This window comes from Macaca nemestrina, chromosome 15 (genome assembly GCF_043159975.1).
Source record: "Macaca nemestrina isolate mMacNem1 chromosome 15, mMacNem.hap1, whole genome shotgun sequence".
Lineage (NCBI taxonomy): Eukaryota > Metazoa > Chordata > Mammalia > Primates > Cercopithecidae > Macaca > Macaca nemestrina.
The window spans coordinates 2,111,996-2,133,894 of NC_092139.1; the positions used below are offsets into that span (position 1 = coordinate 2,111,996).

General features: G+C 61.1%; 1 protein-coding gene across 7 annotated transcripts in view; it reads right to left on the reverse strand.

The window, feature by feature from the left end:
- Window positions 1-21,513, reverse strand: part of LOC105470522 (solute carrier organic anion transporter family member 4A1) — a 37,414-nt gene extending 15,901 nt beyond the window's left edge. For 4 of the 7 annotated variants that reach the window (XR_011613163.1, XM_011722606.3, XM_011722607.3 and 1 more), the window contains exons 1-5: window positions 21,397-21,512; window positions 6,934-7,798; window positions 5,394-5,484; window positions 3,640-3,761; window positions 3,011-3,122 (exon numbers count right to left, since the gene is read on the reverse strand). Coding sequence is in view for 5 of the 7 variants with exons in the window: in XM_011722606.3 (XP_011720908.2) it covers window positions 3,011-3,122; window positions 3,640-3,761; window positions 5,394-5,484; window positions 6,934-7,798; window positions 21,397-21,480 (1,274 nt within the window). In the remaining 2 variants the exon portion in view is untranslated. Of the gene's footprint in view, window positions 1-3,010; window positions 3,123-3,639; window positions 3,762-5,393; window positions 5,485-6,933; window positions 7,799-8,335; window positions 15,894-21,107; window positions 21,245-21,396 lie in introns of those variants that run through there. The other 3 variants (XR_011613164.1, XM_011722609.3, XM_011722608.3) reach the window with 3 other exon arrangements.
- Between the last annotated feature and the right edge of the window lie 386 nt (window positions 21,514-21,899).

Below are 21,899 nucleotides of genomic sequence, written 5' to 3' on the forward strand. Positions count from 1 at the left end.
TGAGATGGAAAACGTGTTGCGTGGCGTAAACCAAGCGAAGCCCTCCCGGCCAGCGCAGTGAGCGAGGCAGACAAGAGAAGGGGAGCTGCCTCTGCAAAGAGAGGCTCGGCTCTCTCTGGGGTACACAGGTCACCAGACTGGGCAACGCTCACATCATCATCCCAGCTCACAGCACGCTCCTGTGCGTGACCCTTCTCCCCCAGAGTGGGGGGGGGCTCTTGGCCTCAGGGTGTTTGAGATGCAGCTATTGTCCTATCCCCAGAACTCGTAACACGGACCGGGGGCAGAGACTTTTCCGGAAGCCCTAGGTCATGGCGCAACAGCCTCTCACGTCAGCCCACGATAATGCAAATTTTCGCAATAAATGATGCGTCTGCCACACAGGAGGGCACCAGGCACGTCGCTCTGCTCACACCACAGTGTCGCTGACTTGAACCCCTGCGTCTGCAGCTTAGCGACGTCCCGTAAACCTGTGCTTTCCAGCCTCCCGCCAGAGTGGAGCGCTGGCCTCACGTCACCCCACCGGCTCTTTCCTCCCAGCCACACCCAGAGCCTGGTTCCCATGAACGCAACTCTGAACGCCTGGAACATTCAAATGCTCTCGTTCGAGGATGTACCCAAACGTAAATGGATTCTGAAGAATCAGGAACGGGCGATGCAGCCCTCGTTAGCCTGAGCCCCGACAGGCCCACAGGTGCCTTGCAGAGCTGATGTTAGCGACAGAAACCCCACTCCAGCCTCACACTCTGCCTGCTTGGAGGTGTTCACTGGCTTGGACTGACCTCGGCAGCCATGAACACGGTTTTTTGTTCCCTTCCCTGATTAAAATGGGACAGCCCAATTCTTTCAAAATTATTTCCCGACCTGAGGATTCCAAAGCCTTTCCTCCTGGGCAACTTGGGTCCCACGTCTTGAAAAAGGCAAAGATGACTGAGGGCAAAGGAGACCCCAGCCCAAACCTCCCCTCCAGCCAGTCCAGGGCTGGGGTAGACACCCTGCGGGGGGAGTCCTGGTGTGCGGGGGGAGTCCTGGTGTGCGGGGGGAGTCCTGGTGTGCGGGGGGAGTCCTGGTGTGCGGGGGGAGTCCTGGTGTGCGGGGGGAGTCCTGGTGTGCGGGGGGAGAGCTGAGGTGGGCACTGAGGGGCGGTCCTGGCGTATGGAAGTGAGAGCTGGGGTGGGCACCCTGGGGGTCCTGGTGTGTGGGGCAAGTCTGGGGTAGACACCCTGGGGGGGTCCTGGTCCTGGCATGTGGGGGGGCAGAGCTGGGGTGGGTCCTGGCATATGGAAGTGAGAGCTGGGGTAGACACCGGGGGGGATCCTTGCATGTGGGGGGACAGAGCTGGGGTAGACACCCTGGAGGAGTCCCTTCCTGGGGCTTTTCCCAGACCTGCCCAGGCTCCGGGGTGCGTGGCTGCATTAGGAGGCCATGACTCTCCGAAGTGCTATGCAAACTTCATTTCTTAATCATGGATTGCTCGGCTGATATTCTCATGTTGAATTTGCCCAGAGAATTAGTCATGACTTTAAATAAAGGAAACATGTCCCACAATTTCTTACCAGCAACTGGTTTAGGGAACTAACCCTGGACATAAGCCTCTTTGTCACCCGATGAACTAAAAGTGCACCAGGGTTCCCAGGTCCGCACTGGGGCTCACAGCCATGCTGGGAACAGGGCGCCTGGCCCTCAGCTCTAAGCCGTTCTGCTGCCAGGTGGGGGAGAGAGGGTGAGCCGGCGCCTGCACGATGTTCCCAACTCCTGGTGAACGTGGCCCCAGGTCAGTTCGGCCCATGGGGTCACCCCTCCCTAGCAGGCAGCTCCCAGCTCCTTCGGGAGTCTATCAGGGCCCTAATGAGGCCCCCCCTTCCCATCTTCATCCAGCCCTGCTCCTCTCTGCTGTGGACAGCTCGGGGCTTTCAGAGGGGCCACCGTTGGCCCTGATGCCTTCCTCCTGTCCTGGTTGAGGACAGGCAGCAGGGACACACCCACTGCCCACATCCTCCACCCACTATGGCCAGTGAGACGCAGCCATTCGTAAGCTCAGGGACCTGCTGCTAAAGGGGCACAAGAGTCTCCCTGTGCTACGGCCTCAGAGGCTGAGGACTTGGGTGGTGACCACACTGAGGGCTACCTGTGCCCAGCGCTGGGGAGAGCCCCGCTGGGGAGAGCCCCGCTGGGGAGAGCCGCGCTGGGGAGAGCCGCGCTGGGGAGAGCCGCGCTGGGGAGAGCCGCGCTGGGGAGAGCCGCGCTGGGGAGAGCCCCCCGGGGAAGGCATGATCCCCAGGAGAGACCTGGAGGGCCTGGGCCCCGACGTTGTCCCTATAGGACCCCACCAGGCCAGGACTCCGTGTTCACCCTAGCAGTGCAGCAAGACAGCAAAGCAAGGCCGGACCACACTCAGCAGAAAGAAGGGAAGGCAGCCAAGGCAGACGACAAAGCAAGCAGCCTTCCCAGAGGGTGAGCAGGACACGCAGGGTGGAGAGGGGAGGTCCTCAGAAACTGAGGGAGGGAGACAGAGGGCAGCATCCTAGAGCCCGGGGAGGGGGGGATGGCCCAGGTGACACCTGACGAAAGGGAACTGGAGCGTGGGGGTCACGGTGAGGGAAGGGTCTCAAGTCGAATGCAGCCTCCGTGGGGACCCCGGGACACACAGGCCATGGGGAGACTTGCTGGTATGGAAGGGATTTGCTGTGGCCATTGGAAGCCAGGCGCAGCCTGTAGGAGCCTCCCTACTGTGAGTGACGGGTCCCCGGGTGCAGGCCGAGGCTCTGGCCCGGCTTGGGGACTCACCCACAGCTCTGCAGCCCTGAGACGGGGTCTGCGGCCTCTGGCCCTGGAGGCTCTAGCTGTTGCTCCTTAATCTCTTGGCCCAGGTCTCAGGGGTTGGTGGGCCACAAGGGAGGTTTGGGGCTTCATCCCCATCATGATCCTGGAAGGGTCTCACCGACTCCCCGAGATGGGGGCCCTTAAAGGGTTTGAGGACACTAGGAACCCTCCTGCCCTCGGTCCTTACAGAGGCAGGTCTCTGATGGTTTTCCCGAAGTCTGGGTTGCTCGCCTTCCCGTGGCTGCCGTCCTTCAACTGGTGCATTTCCGCCGCTCTCATGACCGCGTAGCGCTGGGAGCCTGGAAGGGCACAGAGTCAGCTGGGGCTGGGAGCTCCTGGAGGTGGACTTCTGAGGGAGGCTCTGCCCCCACTCCTTTGCCCCTCCCCGGTCTGGGAACGTCATCGTCTGACATCCCTGCAGCCCCAGGGAGGTGGCGCTGGAACAGAAGCCGCATGAAAATGCTCCACAAGCCGGGCTGGAGGTGTGGGAGAGCTGGGGCCCCAAGTGCGGCTGGGGGAAGGAAGGGACGGAGGCCCTGCCCCGATTGGGACACAAGCCGGTTCTGTGGCTTGAAGGGGAGAAGCCGCTGGGGCAGAGGGGAGGCCACAGGACAGGCTGGACACACAACCTGCCTCGTGCCACAGCCAGGAGGCATCTCTCCACCCAGATGGGAAGATGCAGATCAAAGACAGAATGAGGGTGTGCCGCAGACTTGACCATGGCGGGGAAAAACAGAGGAAATGGGGTGCCCCCTTCGTGAAGACTAAGGGACAATCCCCCCGATGTGAAGGCCGGGCTGGGGACGGGGAACCCACCTGGCAGCTGCCGAGGGTAACCAAGGATGGGAACGGCGGTGAAGAAGGCAGCAGCCCCGGAGCCCAGGAAGCCGACCCACCAGGCACCGACCCACAGCGGGCTCTCGGTAGTCAGCTCCGTCCTGTGGAAGAGGCAGTGGCACCTGGGTCAGCGTGGAACCCACCTGTGCCCTCCATGGCACACATACTGGGGGGGGCCCGGCCCCTCCTCCGGGCAGACCTCCAGGGTCTGTCTGCACACTGGTCAACACAGGCCCCTGGCGCTGCTGGCCGCAGGTCCTGTCCCTTCCTTGCAGACTAAAGCAACCACCACCTTGGCTTCGCTGTCTAAGACGGATGGCTCCGTGCCTCGGCCCACGCTCCAGGTCTGGAGATGCCACCTGTGGCCTGGTCCTGAGACCACGGTGGGGTTGGGCGCTAGGAGGGGCAGGCTCTCCAGGCAACTGCGGGCCGAGGCATCCCTCCTCACAGCAGAGGGTGACGGATGGGGTTCCCAGGGATGCCCGAGGGCTCAGCTGGAGCCCACCGAGAGCTCCCCACAAAGGGGCTGCTGTGCACGCGGCAATTTGCATGTAAGTGCGCTTTCAAATGAAAAGGTGAGTGGAAAAGAATCATGGGCTGAGGCGGCCGTGACGAGCAGGAGAAGCCCACCCAAGCTCTGGGCTTCCAGGGGATGCGTCTTCACAGTGAGGAGGAGGTGGGAGGGCAAAAGGCCAGCAAAGGCCGGGAGCAGAGCTGCAGAGACAGAGGACACAGGGAGCGCCAACACCTTGCAAGGCTGCAGCCAGGCGGTACCTGCTTGTTCTAGCAGGGAAACGCTGACACCACACACAGGGCCAGACCCCGCTCTGCCTCCCCACTTTGTGCAAAGTGGGCCCAGATCCCAGAGCCAGATGGGGCAGAGAGACTGAGAAGCATCCAGACCCAGCACACGAGCCCCAAACCTACCTCCAGGCTCTGCCTAGAACACGCACGATTGACCCCACATTATCAACCCGAGGCCAGAGGGGCTTTTGTAAGAGGCCAGAGTGCTAGAGACCTCCAGGAGAGGCACCATCTGCAGAAAGTCCCAAGGTGCAGCGGTGCCCACACCACGTCACAGTCGACCTTGGAAACTTCACAAGTGCAGGCTGGGCACAGGACGAATGGGGGACCCTGCACCCATAGAGCCCTGACAGGTCAGCAAGGACATGCTTTCTCCTCTCCCTCCCCTTCTCCCTCTGTCTCTGTCACTGTCTGTCTTCTTTCTCTGTATCTCTCTTTCTCTCTGCATCTCCATCTCTGTGTCTGTCTCTTGGTCTTTCCCTGTCCGTCTTTCCCTCTGTCTCTCTGCTTCTCCCTCCACCCCCACCTTGCTTTCTCCCGCTTACATTTACAGAAACTAGCGTCACACACACAAGATACAAAGAAAGGAAAACAAATAAAAGAATCTCAGTTCCATTAGGGAACTAGTGGCCAGGGCTCGCTGGACTTTGCAAGCGCTTGGGCCTCAGGCACCGTCCATCTGCCTCGCCCCCTGCCCTGGGGCGGACTCCCAAGGCCCCCAAGATCCCCTGAGTCCAACAGAGCCAAGGCCAGCCTTGACTCCCTCCAGCCCGGGGGCCCAGCACCGGCACCACACCTGGCCTGACTCAGAGGGGGCCCTGCTGGCTCTGAACCCCCTTCCAGAGACACCGGGTCTCTCCAGCACAGGCAGTTTGGTGGGCTCCCGTGGGTGTGGCCCGCGGCAGGCAGCAGGGTGCGTGGCCACTCACCGTCGGCCCACTTCTGTGTAGATGTTCAGCAGGGCACCTCCGATCAGGTAGCCAGCAGCGGGGCCCAGGATGGCTGCGGTGTAGAAGATGGCTGCAAGAGAGGCAGAGGCGTCAGGGCCGCTGCGCACCACCCCGGGGCTGCAGAGGGCCGTGTGGGGCTCCGTGCCTGAGAGAAGCCCTGCACCCGCCGTTGTGCATCTCCGGCCCACTCCCCTCGTGGGCCTCAAGTTAGGCAAGTCCGTGCAGCCACCACTGGGCCTGACGTGGGTCAGCGTCAGCTTTAAAAAACCTCAAAGCCAAGCGCACTGCCGTCTTTCCCTTACAATAGGGCAAAGGTCCTCGAAGCCCGGTTTGGCAGGACGTCTAAGTAGCCGCACAGACCAACCCTGGCAGGAATTAGGGACCCAGGGTGGGGAAAGGGACCAGAGACGCCTGAGCCCCTCCGCCCAGCCACGCTCATGCCCCCGTAGGCTGGGATTTGGAAGGGTCAGGGTGGTGGGACGACCCTCACTGGAGTGAGGTGATCAACGCCTGCCCTGGTTCTTGGGACGAGCAGAGCTCAAAGAGGACATGAGGAGGCTGAGGTCACTGCAGAGTCTGGCTGGGGCCACTGCTCCCCTTGACCTTCCCTACGATGCCCTACCCAGGAGAGGAAAGCCAGGCGCAGGGGACACTGAGAAGTGGGGTCGGGCGGGCCATGCACAGGGTCAAATTGTCCCTGTTGGACAGGCCATGGGGCTTCCCTACGTCTCAACAAATAGGACCCAGAAGCCAGTGAGGGGCCCAGGGCTGCCCCAGGGCAGTGAGCTCAGCTGCCTGGCATAGGGTTGTGACACAGATCTTTACTCTCAGGCGGCTGTGAAGCAGCCATGAGCTGCTTCGTGTTACTTTTCCCCTCAAAGTTCTGACTCTCCGGAGTTGCTCGGTCTCTTCCGCACCCCTGTGTGGCTGCCAGAGCAGACATGGCGCTTACGGGGAGGCATGGGTGTGGCCTCTGGGCTCTGTCCCTCCAGTGTGTGGCTGATGGCGCCAATATGGTGCTTTCAGGGAGACATGGGTGTGGTCTCAGGGCTCTGTCCCTCGTCACTTATCCCACATGAAACTCCTTCCCAGGCAAGTGCCAGGTTCCCAGCTGAAGCATGAGGTCTGCCACCTTTGGACCTGGTGCCACCCAGCGCCTGGTGACTGTGCCCCATTCCAGCACACCCGTCATGGGGGTGGCTCAAAGCCCTACCTGCCTTGTCTCAAGAGTCTCCTGGCAAGGTGGGCTGGACACCACACAGGGGTTGCACTGAGACTCCTGGGCACAGCGGCCTGGAGCCCTGAGCAGGGTCCGAATGAGAAAGCCGGAGTCCCTTATGTCAGCTTTGGGCCTCAGGCCTGACTCCCCTCCCCTACCGCCTCTCGAAGCAGCCCCGGGGCCATGCAGACAAGGGGAACACGAAGGCAGGGGGTGGGGCTGGCTCCGCTGGTCGCCCTCACTCCTGCAACACTACCCTCGGCCCTCCCTGCCCCGTGCCAACCCCCCGGCCCCACTCACCAATGTAGACGGGCGAGTAACTGGACTTGACATTCTCATCCAGGTAGGTGACGCCCAGCGTGTAGAGGGGGGTGGCGCCCATGCCATGCAGGAACTGGCCCAGCATGAAGACCAGCTGGTAGCGGTACAGGCCCGAGGTACGGTCCGCACACGCCACGCTGGGGTTGGCAGGGCACGTCCTGACGCCCGTGTCCGCCTCCACCTCGTAGCGGCCAGCTGTGAAGTGGGGCAGGGCGAACACCAGCGACCCCGTGCCCATGACCAGCACGCCCCAGCCCAGCCAGCGTGGCTTGTGCCCTGAGCCCCCGAAGTAGCTCACGAAGGTGAGGCAGAGGCAGGCGGCGATGTCGTAGGAGCTGGCGATGAGCCCGCTCTGGTAGCTGTGCAGGTCATAGCGACGCTCCAGGGAGGTGATGACCGTGTTGATGAAGCCGTTCACGGTCATCCCCTGCAGGAATGCGGCCGCGCACAGGAAGAACAGGATGCCCTTGGGCGTATTGAGGACCTGCAGGCACGGGGGTGCGAAGGCCCACCAGCCGCACGCCACGCTCTGCCCGGCCGAGACGTACCGCACCTCGTGGGTCCCCCGGGCGCCACGCTTCTCGGCCCAGGGCTGGCAGAGGGGCTGTTTGCTGGTGTCCAGGGGACTATGGGCAGCGGAGCGCAGGGAGCCGGGGCTCAGGGGCGTGCTGTGGTCAAGCCCGTTTTCCATGGCTGAATTGGGGCCGGGAAAGGTGAGCGGCTTGTCCCCCAGCGGGTGCAGGGGCATCTCCGCGCCTCCGCCTGGTGACCTCGAGGCTTCAGCCACACAGTGTGAGTGGCCTCCGTGGGAGTGGCCAAGTGGTATCCAAGGGGCTGGTGTGTCCTGTGAGAAGAATGTCTGGTTAGCGAGCTCACGTCTCTCCACGGATACAGCACGACCAGGCGGGAACATTCCAGCACACCCATCATGGGGGTGGCTCAAAGCTCTGCCTGCCTTGTCTCAAGAGTCTCCCAAATCCAGGGTGGCGTCTGGCCAAACCCACACTCAGGCACTGTCTCCCAGCCGCAGTTCCGCTGCGGGAAGTGGGGGCTGTGCCCGGCCTACTCACAGGGACTCAGTTCCTGCCCTTTCTAGAACCGTTGGAAGGAAAAGCTGCCGCTTCAGCAGTGTGGCGTCGGGGCTGTGAAGAAGGCAGGGCCCACCGAGATGGGGCCACACAGTGGAGAGTGGAGCTGAGACGCGGAGGCCGAGTCAGACAGTGGGGTCCCAGGTCACCCCGCCCTGCCCCCTCTCGTGTCAGCCATGTCCCCTGCCATTTGCAGCCGAGTGGCCCCGATGGATTCCACAGGGGGTCTCCACGTTGGTCCTGGAGCCTGACCTTGTTCATCCTTAAATTCATGCCCTGGCAGCTTTCTGTACCCTTTGGCGTGAGAAAGGAGCTCCTCTTGATGCAGTTTGGGAGGTGCAGGAATGAGCTGGAAACGGCCTCCTGGGCCACGTGTGCCCCCAGCACTGGAGACGCCCCTGGCCGCCAAGTTCTGGCCGGTGCTGGGTTGGCCTTGGTCTGCGGCAGCTGGTATCGCTGCCTGTGGCTAACAGGAGCTGCAATCGGCAGCCATGTGAACCAGTTACCAGGAAAATGTGCCCACGCACCACCTTCCTTCTGAACCCTGCACTGCCCCTGCCCCGTTGCCCTCACCAGCCCCGTTTCCCATCATCCCGAGGCTCCGCAGGGCGCCTCCTCACTCCCCACAACAATTCCCGGATAAACAGGTCCCCACCACTGCCCAAGGCCTCTGGGAAACCCAGGTGGCTGCATCCTCTCTGCATCTTAAGGGGTTTCCCCACCAGAAATAAACCGGCAGATAAACAGGGCTGCTGTGATGTGGAACACCGGTGCTGCCCCCACCCTCAGAGGGTCCTTCCCGGGATGCTGTGATACGGAACACCTGTGCTGCCCCCACCCTGGGAGGGTCCTTACTGGGGATGCTGTGATACGGAACACCTGTGCTCCCCCGGCCTGGGCGGGTTCTTCCCAGGGATGCTGTGATACGGAACACCTGTGCTGCCCCCCGCCCTGGGAGGGTCCTTCCCGGGGATGCTGTGATACGGAACACCTGTGCTGCCCCCCGCCCTGGGAGGGTCCTTCCCGGGGAGGCTGTGATACGGAACACCTGTGCTGTCCCCGGCCCTGGGAGGGTCCTTCCCGGGGATGCTGTGATACGGAACACCTGTGCTGCCCCCCGCCCTGGGAGGGTCCTTCCCGGGGATGCTGTGATACGGAACACCTGTGCTGCCCCTGCCTGGGAGGGTCCTTCCCGGGGATGCTGTGATACGGAACACCTGTGCTGCCCCCCGCCCTGGGAGGGTCCTTCCCGGGGATGCTGTGATACGGAACACCTGTGCTGCCCCCGCCCTGGGAGGGTCTTTCCTGCAGACCTCAAGGTGCTTGCCATCTGGGGCACCTCCTGTTATGGCTGAATCGTGACCCCCAAAAGAAGCTGTCTTGGAGCCCTAACCCCCAGTACCTCCGAATGGGACAGTTTTTGAAACTCAGGCCTTTAAAGAGGCGACTAAGGTTAAACAGAGACATTGGGTGGGCCCTGATCCAATGTGACCGGTGTCCATATTAGAAAGGGGATGTGAACGCCCACGCAGGGAGGGAGAATGCCACGTGGATGTGAAGACCACTCCCCTGCCCGGGAGGGAGGCCGGGAGCAGCTCCTTTCCCCGCAGGCTCTGAGGGCGGGCCTTGCGGACACCATGATCCCTGATTTCCGGTCCTCAGCAGTAAGACAGGGCCTGTTTCTGTCGTCTAAGTCCACAGTCTGGGTCTTTTGTCTTCACTGCGGAGCTGGGGTGGGCAGTGGCGTGTCCATATTGGGCCACATTGTATCACATTCAACAGGGACCTGGTGCTTCCGGAAGCTTCTTCAGTCCATGAAACATCGCACCCCGGGAGGCTCCAAAACACAAAGCATGAGAAATGCTGCCCACTGACGTCAGGCTGAGGCTGGGGCCACCTCAGCCGTGCTCGGGGCTCTGCAGAGTTCAAAGCCCCAAGTATTTGGCCATGGGGTCTCCTTCCAGCCACAGCTGGCGATGTGCAGAGATGCATGGAGACGCAGGGACAGCGAGCAGTCCCATGGGGACCTGGGCTAGGTGCTGTCCCAGGATCCTCCTGGCAGCTCCTTACAGAGTCTGTTTGCTGGGCCTGCGCTGGGACTGGGGTGGGTGGACCAGTGCCCCCCACGTTCCCCAGGCAGTCACGTTCACCTGGAACCTGACTGAGCGCGTGACCTTATGTGGAAAAAGCGTCTTTGCAGATGTGATGAGTGACCTGAGAAGAGATCATCCTGGGAACAGGGTGGGCCCTAAACCTGGTGGCAGGTGCATTTAGAGGAGAAGATGACACAGAGAAGGCCACCTGCAGAAGAGACAGAGACAGGCATGGCGCTCCCAGGACCACCTGGAGCCCCGGGAGCCATCAGGGCAGGAAGGACCCTCCTCAGAGCCCCGGGGGGAGCACAACCCGTGTGGATTTCGGGTTCCTGGCCTCTGGAGCTGGGGGAATAAAATTCTATGTTTTCAGCCTCTTGGTGTGTGGTCATTTCTTGCAGCAGCCCCCACGGAGGCAAACAGGTGCCACATGTGCCCCCAATTTGGGAGATGACAGAGACCTGGGGAGGGCCCAGAGAGATGACCCTGGGGTTGAGGCAGAGTTAGAGCTTAACAGACACACAAACTGTAAGGTGAGCGTGGGAGCGGAGGCACAGCCGCTGATCCACCGTGGGGGTGGAAGGGGACACAGGGGTATCAGTGAGAACCAGCCCTGGGACAGGCCTACGCTGACAGACACTGCAGCATTTGGGGATAACAAATTGCTGACTTTTTTTGTTTTTTGTTTTGTTTTTTAAATAAAGGGGTGACTTCATCTGTGAGGGCAGATAAACGGGCCCAGCATGGTCAGGCTGCGAGCAGGCCGTGGGATCTCCCCCAGGTGGAGGCAAGGCTTGTTTTACATCTGGAGAGATCTGGCAGTACCAGCACCCCTTCCCCAAGGCCACACGGATCTCAGAATTGAGCCCCCAAAGCTGGGCTCTGGCTCCTCTCCCCACGTCCTCCACCGAAGCGCGGTCCCCACACAGCTCCTATGTGGAATCGGAGGTCTCACCTCTCAGTGAATGGATGCCCCAGCCCCAGGCTCCTTGGACAAATGCAGGCAGCTGCTGTAAAGAATCCCGCTGGGTGGTGGGGTGCTGACACCCTCTGTGCACACTGAGCGCCAGCTGTGTACCAGGCACTGTCCCAGGCCTCAGAGTAGGGGAAGAAGGCGCGGGGGGGTCAGTCGTTTGCTCAAGGCCACACAGCCCGCCGGTGGCAATGAGGATGCAGCCCCCGCAGTCTGGCTCCAGAGCTGACAGTCTGCGTCACAGCTGCCTTCTGACACCTATTGAAAGAGCCGTGCACACTCGTGTGGCACTCATGTGCGTCCGCTGTTGATCTTGGATGCTGCTGTGAGACTGTTTGAGGCCGAATTTGGAGGCCTCGGACAGCAGAGATTCCACAGCAGTCATTCCTGAGGCCTGCTCCCTGGGTGCCTGAGGCCACACCCGGGGTTTTATTTACAGTGCCAATACCTATGCACGAGCTGGCAGGCCAGGCTGGTTTGGGGCCTGCTGTGTCAGAAAGGGAGTGTGCGTGGAAGGAAGCAGAGACTTTTGTACTGTAAGAGCAATGCTCCACACCTCCCCGAGGGGCAGAGAGCCACCCACTGCCACCCACAAGCCACAGGCTTGCCACTGAAGCGAGCTGTCGCAAGGATGACGTCCCAGGAGCATTTTTAACACAAGAACTCGAATGCCAGGAGTCGAGTGGAAAAGATGAGGAGCAACAGCCCCGGCATGGGACTGGTGAGGAGGGGTCACGGCTCCACCGCTCAGCAGCCTGGAGGATCTCCACCGCCGCTGAAACAGAAAGCAACCTCAGAGACCCGGAGTAGTACAGGCCAGGCTCAGAGCTACCCAGACTCCCCAGGCAGCATCTGGGCGTGTTTCCCTCGCGTCGTTTTTCTTAGTGCACGCACACAGAGCCAAGAAGTACCCTGAGGGCTGCCTGGAGGTCAAGGTCCACACACACGCACACACATGCACATGCAGACACATAAATAGCAGAAACTTGACCTCATTTCCGGGCTGGGCCAGAACATCAAGGGAAGGAGCCTCAAAGGGGCCAAGGAAGGATCAGCCTGACGTGGGCAAGGGAGAGCTCAGACAGAGGTGCCGCCTGGCTGCAAATGCTGGGACGGGGTGGCGGGCTGGGGCGGGTCGGATTCACCAGCACTTCTGCAAAGGATCTGATGAGGTCCTGGGATGCTCAGTGGTGGGCAAACCCATGTAAACCATTGCGGACCAAGACACTGACTGTCGTGAAACACCCACTCAACGCCCGGATACTGGGTTTGCCTTGTACACTCAGTGTGTTCAGCCCTGGCCTCAGGACCAGACGCTGGGGTCAAAGCAGGTAAGGGGGAGGTTCCCGTCTGCACAGCTTTGAGAGGAAGCCAGATTGCTAAGCTTCGTGATCAGCAATGGCCACAGAGAAACAGAAGGACTTCCTTCTTGAAAATGAAAGCCGCAACTGAGAAAGAACAGGTAGTTGCAGGGGTCCAAACAGCTCCAAGCTGAAGGCTGTTTTACCTGAATTAAAAGCTCTGACATAAATATGTAAAGCTCAGTCGAAAGTCACCTATTAAATTAAATTTAAATCAGCAAATTTAAAATCCTATTTTAAATATTAGCCATATGGCTTCTAGCAGATGCCCATCAGACAGCTGCACACGATGAGAATTACGCGGCAGCACTCAGCTCACCAGCTGTGCACCTCCAGGGGCTTCCGTTGGGGCCTGGTTCTGATGTCTTTCTGAGATCCAGCAGCGACCTGGCTTCGGGCCAGCTTCCCCTTATCTGAATCTGTACTTGCCCTCACGCAAGCGGCACGCGTGTGACAGTACCCATTCCATCTTCGTCATGCCCTGTACTTGCCCTCACGCAAGCGGCACGCGTGTGACAGGACCCATTCCATCTTCGTCATGCCCTGTACTTGCCCTCACGCAAGCGGCACGCGTGTGACAGGACCCATTCCATCTTCGTCATGCCCAAGAGTTTCAGCTCTGGGTTCTCTTCTGAAGCTGAAAATCTCTGGGAGGCCGTTTCCCCCTTCAACAGTGGCGTCTAGATTGGAAAGGGGAGGGTGGGCGATCCATGACTCAGGGGCTAAAGGACAACAGAAGCAAATATAAAAGCTGGCTCTGATGGGGCATCTGCCTGGCTCAGGCCGTCACCAGGAGACGGGTGGGTTGCTAAGTGACGCAGGGCAGGCAACACTCCTGAACTCTCAGGGTGATGAGGACAGTCCCACGTTCATGCATTTTCCAAAGGAAGTTTCTGGGATTGTACCAAGACCTCACGTGGATATGTCTTAAGCACTGGAATTTACTTAGCGTGCCATTCTGAGCTGGTGAGCCAGAGGGATGAGAACTCTGCCTGGAGAAGTGGGTGCCCAACATGTGTGTCAATGCTTGGCCTGGACCTGAAGGAGTCCTTGCTGAATATGCTGTGCAGGACTCACAGTTCAGGGCTAGCGTTTGGCACGAAAACCAGCCCAACGTGGGACATGAAAGCATCTTAGCCGCAGCAGCCGAGTCCAGCGATGTGGACAGCCAGTCAGACGCATGCTTGGTGGAGGCAGCCCGCGGCCCCGTCCTGGTCTCAGTCATCAGTTCCCTCAAGGACAGTGCTGCTGGGGCCCATGAGGACCATCCAGGCCACTCACATGTGGCTTTCCTTCTAGGATCTGCTAGCTTCTGAGATGGCCAAGGCAGATAAGCTCATGGCTCAGTGAGAAGGTGAACGTCACCTCTGTGTTCGCTGCTAATGGTGCCTGGAGTAATGCTGTCTGGTCCGCGTTAAGGCGGGCAGCTCGGCGGCCCACACCTTTGGTTTCTTGGTCTCAGGCCCATTGTGGATAAGCTGGTGTGGGGTGGGGCAAGGGAGTTTCAGGAGCTGGAAGGGCCTCATGGCAGCCCCATGTAGAGGCCGCCTGGCCCCTGGCCTGGCCCCTGGACCGGCCCCGCCAAGGGGAACAGGACATTGCAGCTGGGCTCAGGGAAGCAGGGAGGCCTGTCCTTTTGATTCTTCTTTCTGGCACCCTGCGTGTGCCTGTGTGTGCCTGTGTGTGCACGGCTGCGTAGGTGCGTGTACACAGGCACATGTGCCTACAGTTTCTTTCCACTTGGAATTGGTTTTGAGAAAAAGGTGCGTTAGCTTCCCAAGCTGGTCCCTGCACCAGTGAGGGATGGAGCCTCATCCTCATCCCAGAGCCACACCCTCAGCTTCAGCGGCTTCTTCTGATGCATGGACACAGCCCCCACTACGGGGCTGGGGAGGGAGCTGCAGGCAGCCTTGACCCCAGACCAAATTCAAAGGACCTGCCTCTTCCAAAGGCCTCCAAGGGCCACGGGGACCTCATGACTGTCCTCTCATCCCAAGCTGGCTGCATGGGTGGGCTGGTGTATAGGCAGATGAGACTGCACCGCTGATGGGGCCAGGCACAGGTGAACCCCAGTGCTGCAGATGAGGAGTTTGCAGGTGGGGTGATGGTGAGAGGCAGTTGTGGAAGGCCGGGCAGTGGCAGCCAGGTGGCAGAGGAGGGAGTGGGAGACCCGGGGCAGGGATGGGTCAGCCATGGAGTGCAGGAGACTGCACCTGTGGGAAGGACAGGCCAGCGGCCAGCCCCCAGGCCGCTCTGGCTCCTGTCAGCCTCCCAGCTCCAGTCCACTGTCATCCTCATCTGAACACCCTGACTGCATCTAACACCAGGGCATCTGCTTCCTGTCTTCTGCGGGGCCCACTCTACAGCCTCTGATGCCATGTGCGATGGTCTCAGGGTCAGGGCCAAGAGCACTGTAATGGTGAATTTCGTGTGTCAACCTGAGTGGGCCCTGGGTGCCCAGACATTTGGCCCGGCATCGTTCTGGGTGTGCTGTGAGTGTTTCCAGGTGAGATTAGCATGTGAAGGGATGGTCCTCCGCAGGGTGGTGGGCCTCATCCAATCAGGTGGGGGCCTACAAAGAGCCAAAGGCTGAGTGAGAAGGCCTCCTGGTGACTGCTGCAGCTGGGACCTTGGTCTTTTCCTGCCTTTGGGCTTGGACTGAAATGCCAGCTCTTCTTGGATCTCCAGCCTTCAGGCTGGAACCTGCAGCAGTGTTTCTCCAGTTCTTGGGACTTCAGACTCAGACTGGACCGAAACCATCAGCTCTCCTGGGCCTTCAGTTTGCCAATGACAGGTCTCGGGACTCCCCATTCCATAAGTGCGTGAGGCAGGTCTTCAGGATAAATCTCTTTCCACCTATCCTGTTGGTTGTGTTTCTGTGGATAACTCAGATGAATACAAGCCAGTCCTTCCATGTTTTGGCACCCGCTTCCTAACGCCTGCTGTGCGGGAAACCTGGGCTTCATGGACTCCCAGGACACCGTCGCACCCGTGAGGAGCCCAGCGGCAGTCACTCGAGAGCAGGGCGCGAAAGCTGCCCGTGGCTGCGAATCAGAACCACCTGGGCTGCAGAGACCGGCGGGGACAAGAGGCATGGAACCTGGAGTCAACTCCAGGCACCATCCAAGGCCCTGGGAGCCGGGCTTCGGGAGGAAGTTCTGACAGAACACCACCGCCGTTGCCGTCCCAGAACCTTCTGGAGGCCTGAACCAGCTGAGCTCTCCTGTGCACACACAGTCACTGAAATCTGCCCCATCAAGGGAGGAGGGTCCATCACCTCCACGGAGTAGGGCCCTCTCCCATGGCCTTGTACTCCTGACGGCTGCTCCAGAATGAGGGACAAGGTCTCCCCCAGGGCTCTAGCCACACGGCTCCCACGCAGCCGGCAGGTGGGAAGGAGCCCCTGGAAGCAGAGCCTGCCCGTGTGCCCAGGCCCGGAACCCTGACTGGTGGCCCTGCCTGCAAGCCACTCCAGGCCCCCTGTGGCTGCCCCACCCTGGGACACCCACTCACCTCTGGGCCTGTCCTTTCCCTGCCACCCTGATGCCTCCATCCATGGGAGAACATCTGAGGCCGGAGGAAGCCGAGTGGAGCCTTAGGTGGCTCTCAGCCCGAGAGAAACACAAACCACCCCGCCCTGTGCATCGAGAGAGCCAGCTGCCCTTTCCCTGGGAGTTTAGCCCCCTCAGGCCCTGTCCCTGCTCTAACCCACAACAACCCCGCAGGGGAGGAAGGGGAAAGTTGCTGCCAGAGGCCTTGGCAGCCAGGGCGTGAATTAGGCCAAGGCGATCAGCCGGGGGATAATGTGTCCCTGGAGCCTCCGGCCGAGGGCAGGCCTGGGGAGGGTGTACGCATGCGTGTGCACCTGTGTATGTGTCTGTGCCTGCGCTTTTAGGAGGAGGCCATGGGGGCCAGAGTTCTCTTCCAATTTCCTCATGCTGGCCTGGTCAGTCAGCTGCATCCCCGGGATAAGAGGTCGACTTCTCTGCTAGGGTCTTTTAGAGGTGAATCCAGCTGACCTCTGCCTCCCCTCCTCTCAAGCCAGGACTTCGGGAGGAAGTCCTGTGAGGAGCCAGTGGCCACGTGTGGGTACTTGACACAGCCTGGCTTGTGGGAATTGGGGTGCCAGTGTATCCCCATGTGCGGGCAGCTGACACAGCCCAGCCTGTGCCACTTCTAAAAGCCTACCTACTTCCCCAGGCCCCATCCACTTACTTCCCAGTCTGGCTCTCTGCAAAGCGCTCTCAGTGCAGCATGTGGAAAGGACACAGCATCTCTGAGAGACGTATTTTAAGCCTCCCAGACCCTGGGCCTGACCTGCCTGACTTACTGTGGCCCAGCAAATATTCCCAGGGAGGCCTGGAGCTGGGCTGGGTGGGTAGCACCCCCTCCACATTAGGGGATGTCTCAGGCCCGGCTTCCAGGACCCACTCAGAATTTGGAGGCCAGGCAGGGCCACAGGGTCTCAGTTCTCCTTTCTCTTCAGATTCCAGCCCAGGCACTACCTGACAAAGCCGAGTCCCTCCTCCTGGCACCTGACGGCTCTGAGGCTGCCCTGAGCGCCTGCCTGCTCCCCACACCATCCTCAGCCACCTCCCCTGCCACACCAGCCCCCTGTGACACCTGGGACTCTCTCCTCTGTCTCCAAACTCACACTGGGGTCTCCTCCTCAAGCTGGGTAAATGAATGAAGGGAGCTTTCACTTCTTTAGGTTGAGGCACAGACTCTGGCAGCAGCATCTGGGGGCCTCAGCTGTGCCTGGTGCACCCCAATTTGCATACCTGGTGACCTCGCATAGGCGAGCAGGCAGGAAGCCATTGCTTTGCATGGGGCCGACAATGAAGGACTATCTGAGTGAGAGGGAGCCGGGGCGCAGCAGCAGGGCGGGCCCAGACAGACCCGTCCCTCAACCTGAAGGTCCCTGCTTGCACCCAGTCTCCGCCCACTGAACCTGGGTGTGCAGGTTTACTCTTCCTTCCGACTCATCATCCCATCCATGGAACTAAAAGCTTCCTGCCATGTGAAGGCATGTTTGAGAAGAAGAGAGAGGCTGGCTCCAAGCCACGCAGGTCATGGGCGGGGGCATGGGGGAGGCGGCGCTCTCTGCCTCAGTTTCCCCCATAACAGAGACATTATGAGAACGGGAATGAGCCACTGAGCGTCCTACTCAAAGTGGGCCCAGTCAGCACTGGAGTTCATGGGAAACAGACTCAGAATGGAGATCCATCCTGTCCGGCCCCGGAGCCCCGCAGGCCCTGCCTGCCGCAGATGTGCACAGCTGCCCTGGCCTCCTCAGCCTCCTTCCATGGCTGCAGTGGAAGTGGCTTGCCTTGCCCATGCTCAGGACCCCCACCGTGCCTCGGCTACTGGTGAGCAAAGGTGTAAGTGATGCCACAACTCAGGTTTTCCTGCATGTGGGGGTCCCCTTTACAGACCCATGGTATTCACAGCTCTCCTTGTTCTCTGGGGAAGGGGAAAGGACCTCCCGGTTCTCAGGCTAGTCCTTGGGCACAAAGCCTGCTTCCCAGCCTGCTGTGCAGAGCAGCCAGGGCCCTGGGACTCCTGAGGGTGAAGGTGAGGAGGTGGGGGATGCCCATGACCTCCCTCCTCCAGGAGAACCCCATGCACCACAGGAGGCAGGGCAGGTGGTGGGAGGGAAAAGCGGGCAGCTCAGTGGGCCCGCCAGCAAAGGGGCTCAACCTGTGGGAGAGACAAGACCCAGAAGGGCCCTCGGGGGGCTTGAGAGGCTATGGGATGCAGGTTCTGTCCGGATGAGGGACCTGCCTAGCACAGCTGGGCCACTCTCCTTCCAGGTGGCCTCCTAGGCCCATGGGTCCAAGTGTCAGGTCCGCAGTGTCTCCCGAAGGGCAGAGCCCAGTGGCAAATGCAAGGCCCCAAGTGAGCCTGCGGCAGACTGGACACCACACGCCGCCCAGCAGACCGGACACCGCACACCGCCCAGCAGACCGGACACCGCACGCCACCCAGCAGACTGGACACCACATGCATCCAAGCACCCCAAGCTCTCCCTGTGGCTCGGACCCAAGTGAGCCTGGGGCAGACTGGACGCCACATGCCACCCAAAGCATCCCAAGCTCTCCCTGTGGCTTGGACCAGAGGGGCAATGCCTCAGGTCTCCCCCCCCCCAAGTCTTGCTAGATTTAAAAACAAACACCAAGAAAAGGTGAGGTCTGTGGGCAGGAGGCGCCTGGGTGCACACGGCAGGGAGAGGAATCTGGGTTCTCTGGCATCCATAAGCGACCCCAGCCAGGGGTGGCAAGTCTCATGCTACGCTTAGGCTACACGGGGAGCGGCTTCTGCAGAAGGCATGTGGTTTTAAAAAGCAGACACTTTCCCCCGGAAATGTAGTCCCAGAGTCTAATTCTGTGTGATGCTGGTGGGAAGGAGCCTACGGAAAAGAATTGAAGGGTGGGAGACAGCTGGAGACCCCAGTATCTGAGGACAGCAGGTAGCCTGAAGGGCTGGCATGGGCCAGAGAAGGAAGCAGGGTCCCCAGGACCAGTTTGTTCTTTGTGGCCCCAGTCTGCTTCCTCTGCAGAGACCAACAGGAGGACAAGCCCAGAGTCTGTAGTCCCAGAAGCAGGGCCAGTTTCCTCCCCACACCCCCAGCAGGGCCAAGGCTCCGAGTCACCCAGAACTTGTTAACCTAGCATGGGAGTTGCTGGCGCCTCCCTCCCTGTTCAAGGGTGCAATCCCCATGCACCTGTGGTTCCAACAAGTGGGCAAGACCCAGATCCTGCCTGAAGTCAGCTGACACTCAGCAAGCTTGCTGGGGGCCAGTGGTCCCTGTCCCAGAACAAAAGCGACAGCAAGGTCCGAGGACTGTCCCATGTCCTTGTCCAAAAGCCAACAATGTGCACCTTGCCACTTGTGAAAGAGGCAGTCACGTGGCAAGTGAGGGAACGTTTTGTGGCCTCTGTCCACACCCCGCTGGAGGAAGCAGGAGGGCTGGCCTGGCGTGGCTCCCTCCCGGCCAGGCGCTCTGAGGGCCCCGCTCCCTCCTGCCCCCAGCACCAGGCTGCACGCTGACTTTTCTGTGGCTCATCTCTGACCACCTACAACCAACCGCTGGGGAGAGCACCAGGACCCAACATGTTCTGGTCGACCAGTCCAGGAAGCCAGGAATGTATTTTGGCTCAGCAGTACCCGCCCCAGAAATGGATTAACACTCATGGAGACATCCAGATCAAGGACCTTGTAGGCACAATACTAAATTCGATAAGTTAACTTTTCATTCTACAATGGGCTGAGAAAAACTTTGCCATTTGGAAGTCAGACCAACCTGGAACCAAAGCTGCAATGGGGTTTGGTCAAGCCAAGGGGCCCATCAGAGCCCTGAGGAGAGCCAGTCTCTCTGGGCTTAGTCACTGGAGTCACTTGCTCTAGCAAGGAGAGCACGTCCATCCACCTGGCCACCCTTCACCCAGCCCAGCCTGCCCTGCCTGCCACGTGCCCAGCCAGCTCTCCACCATGGTAGGGACTTGCCCAGCACCTGCTTTAGGGGCCACACCCACAGATTAGGTCATGGCCACTCGGGAGGGAAGCTCCCTCATGAAGAATTTTCCAGGCACCACCTGCTGACCTTGCCCAGCAGGAAGGCAGGACATAGCCTGCCAAGTGCAGTCAGGGCAGCCTGACCGGCACATTACCATGTCCGGCACATTCCAGCAGTCAACACCTAGCCCCGGCTGTCACTGTCTCTGTCATTATTACCAGATTCACAAGTGGAACCGGCTAAGACCAAGGAGCTGTCCTCTGAGATCCATCTGCTCTGCGGTGCTGGGAATGAAAACCTCGCTGATATCGGGCTCCACAGAGCCAGTTTCTGATTAGATGGAGGTAACCCAAGTTCCAAAAACCACAGCTGAGGAGCAGCAGCTGACAAGCCGGTTGCATGGATGTGGAAAACTACCGCGTTCCAGCCGCCTCCAGACAGAAACAGGACGCACAGCCTGGTCCCGCGGCAGCTCCAAAGAGGGCCTTGCACGCCAAGCGGGGTACCCCCCAGCCTGAGGGTTCACCAACCACGCAGACCACATGGAAACCTCGCTGAGCTTCTCTCTCCCCTCGGGGCGCCAATGAGGGAGGCGGTTTCTCCCTTGGAAGTGGAAGTCGGATCTGCTCCCGGGTTCCCGGTCTAGGGCCGGTCTAGGGCAGCTAAGCCTGCCTGCTCCTTCCTTTCCATCCTCCCTGGCCAGGGGCGCCCAACAGCAACGCGAGGGCACCCGACCTTCTGCCTGCACGTGGGGGGCGCCCGAGTTCCCCCAAGCCAAGGCCAAGACGTCGCGTGGTGGGGCAGGGAAAGGGGCACTGCCGCTGCTGGAAACTAGCCCCGTGCGCTCCGCCCGCGTTACCCATCTGGAGGTGTCTCGAGCGCCTCTGGCGCGAACAAAGCCCAGCCGCCCCCAGAAACTTCCGTGCATGAAGGTTTCCTCCTTGACTCAGCAGCAGCGGCCGCCGCAAGTGGTTGACTCCGCAACCCTGGAGCTCCGCGGAGGCGCGTCCGTCCCCAGCTGGACCTGTGGGGCCTGCACCTGCGCGCGCTCCGGGCCACCTGCCCAGGTCACCCGTCCCGGCCACTCCAACAGTCCCCGCCAGGGCCCCAGCCCCTACTCACCCGCTTCCTCCCCGCACCCGCTGCAGCGGTCCTCCTGCGGGCGACTCGGGAGCTCCTACCTGCGCAGCCGGCTGCGGGAAGCGGCCAATTTGGCCTCCGATTCCGCTCGGTCCTGCCCGCCCCCGCGCAGAGGCTCGGGGCGCTGAACCGGTGCCCAGGCCTCCCGCCCCGGCGCGCATCACCCCCGGCGCTCCAGCCCCCGCCCACGATGGCGGCACCTGCCGCGCTCCTACGCCACCGGGTCGGGCCCTGCGCACCCGCGCCCGCTCCCCGCTCCCTGCGCACTCACCGTCCTCTTCTCCAGGGCCTGGCCGCCGCGCAGCGCTGCGCTCCACGCTCTGGCCTCCCGGGCCGCCCGCGTCTCTTCATTCATCCGCTGGGGCCGCCCCCGCCGCAGAGGGAGGGGCGGGGTTTCCTGCGCGGGGTCCGCCTCACCCCCCACGGCCAATGGCAGCGGCGTCCGGGGCCCCACCCCGCGAGGGCACAGAGGCGGGAACGCGCGGCGGGGTACCCGGGCGTCTCTCTCCCGAGCCCCGCCGCTTCCCGGAATCCCCGCTCCAGCTCCAAGGACCGGCATCGCTGCCGCAGCCGGGAAGCCGAGAACGCGCGGTGGCGACGCCGCCCCAGGCCACGCGGCGGGGCGGTTCCGAGCGGACTCGGGATTCGCTCCTGGGCGCTGTGGGGCCGAGTGGAACGAAGCCGCCGTTTTTCGGCTCCGCCCTTCGGAAAGGCCGCCGCAGGGTCTGGGCCACGTGGGACCCGCGGCGGAGGGGCTGGGGGAACGCCACGGGC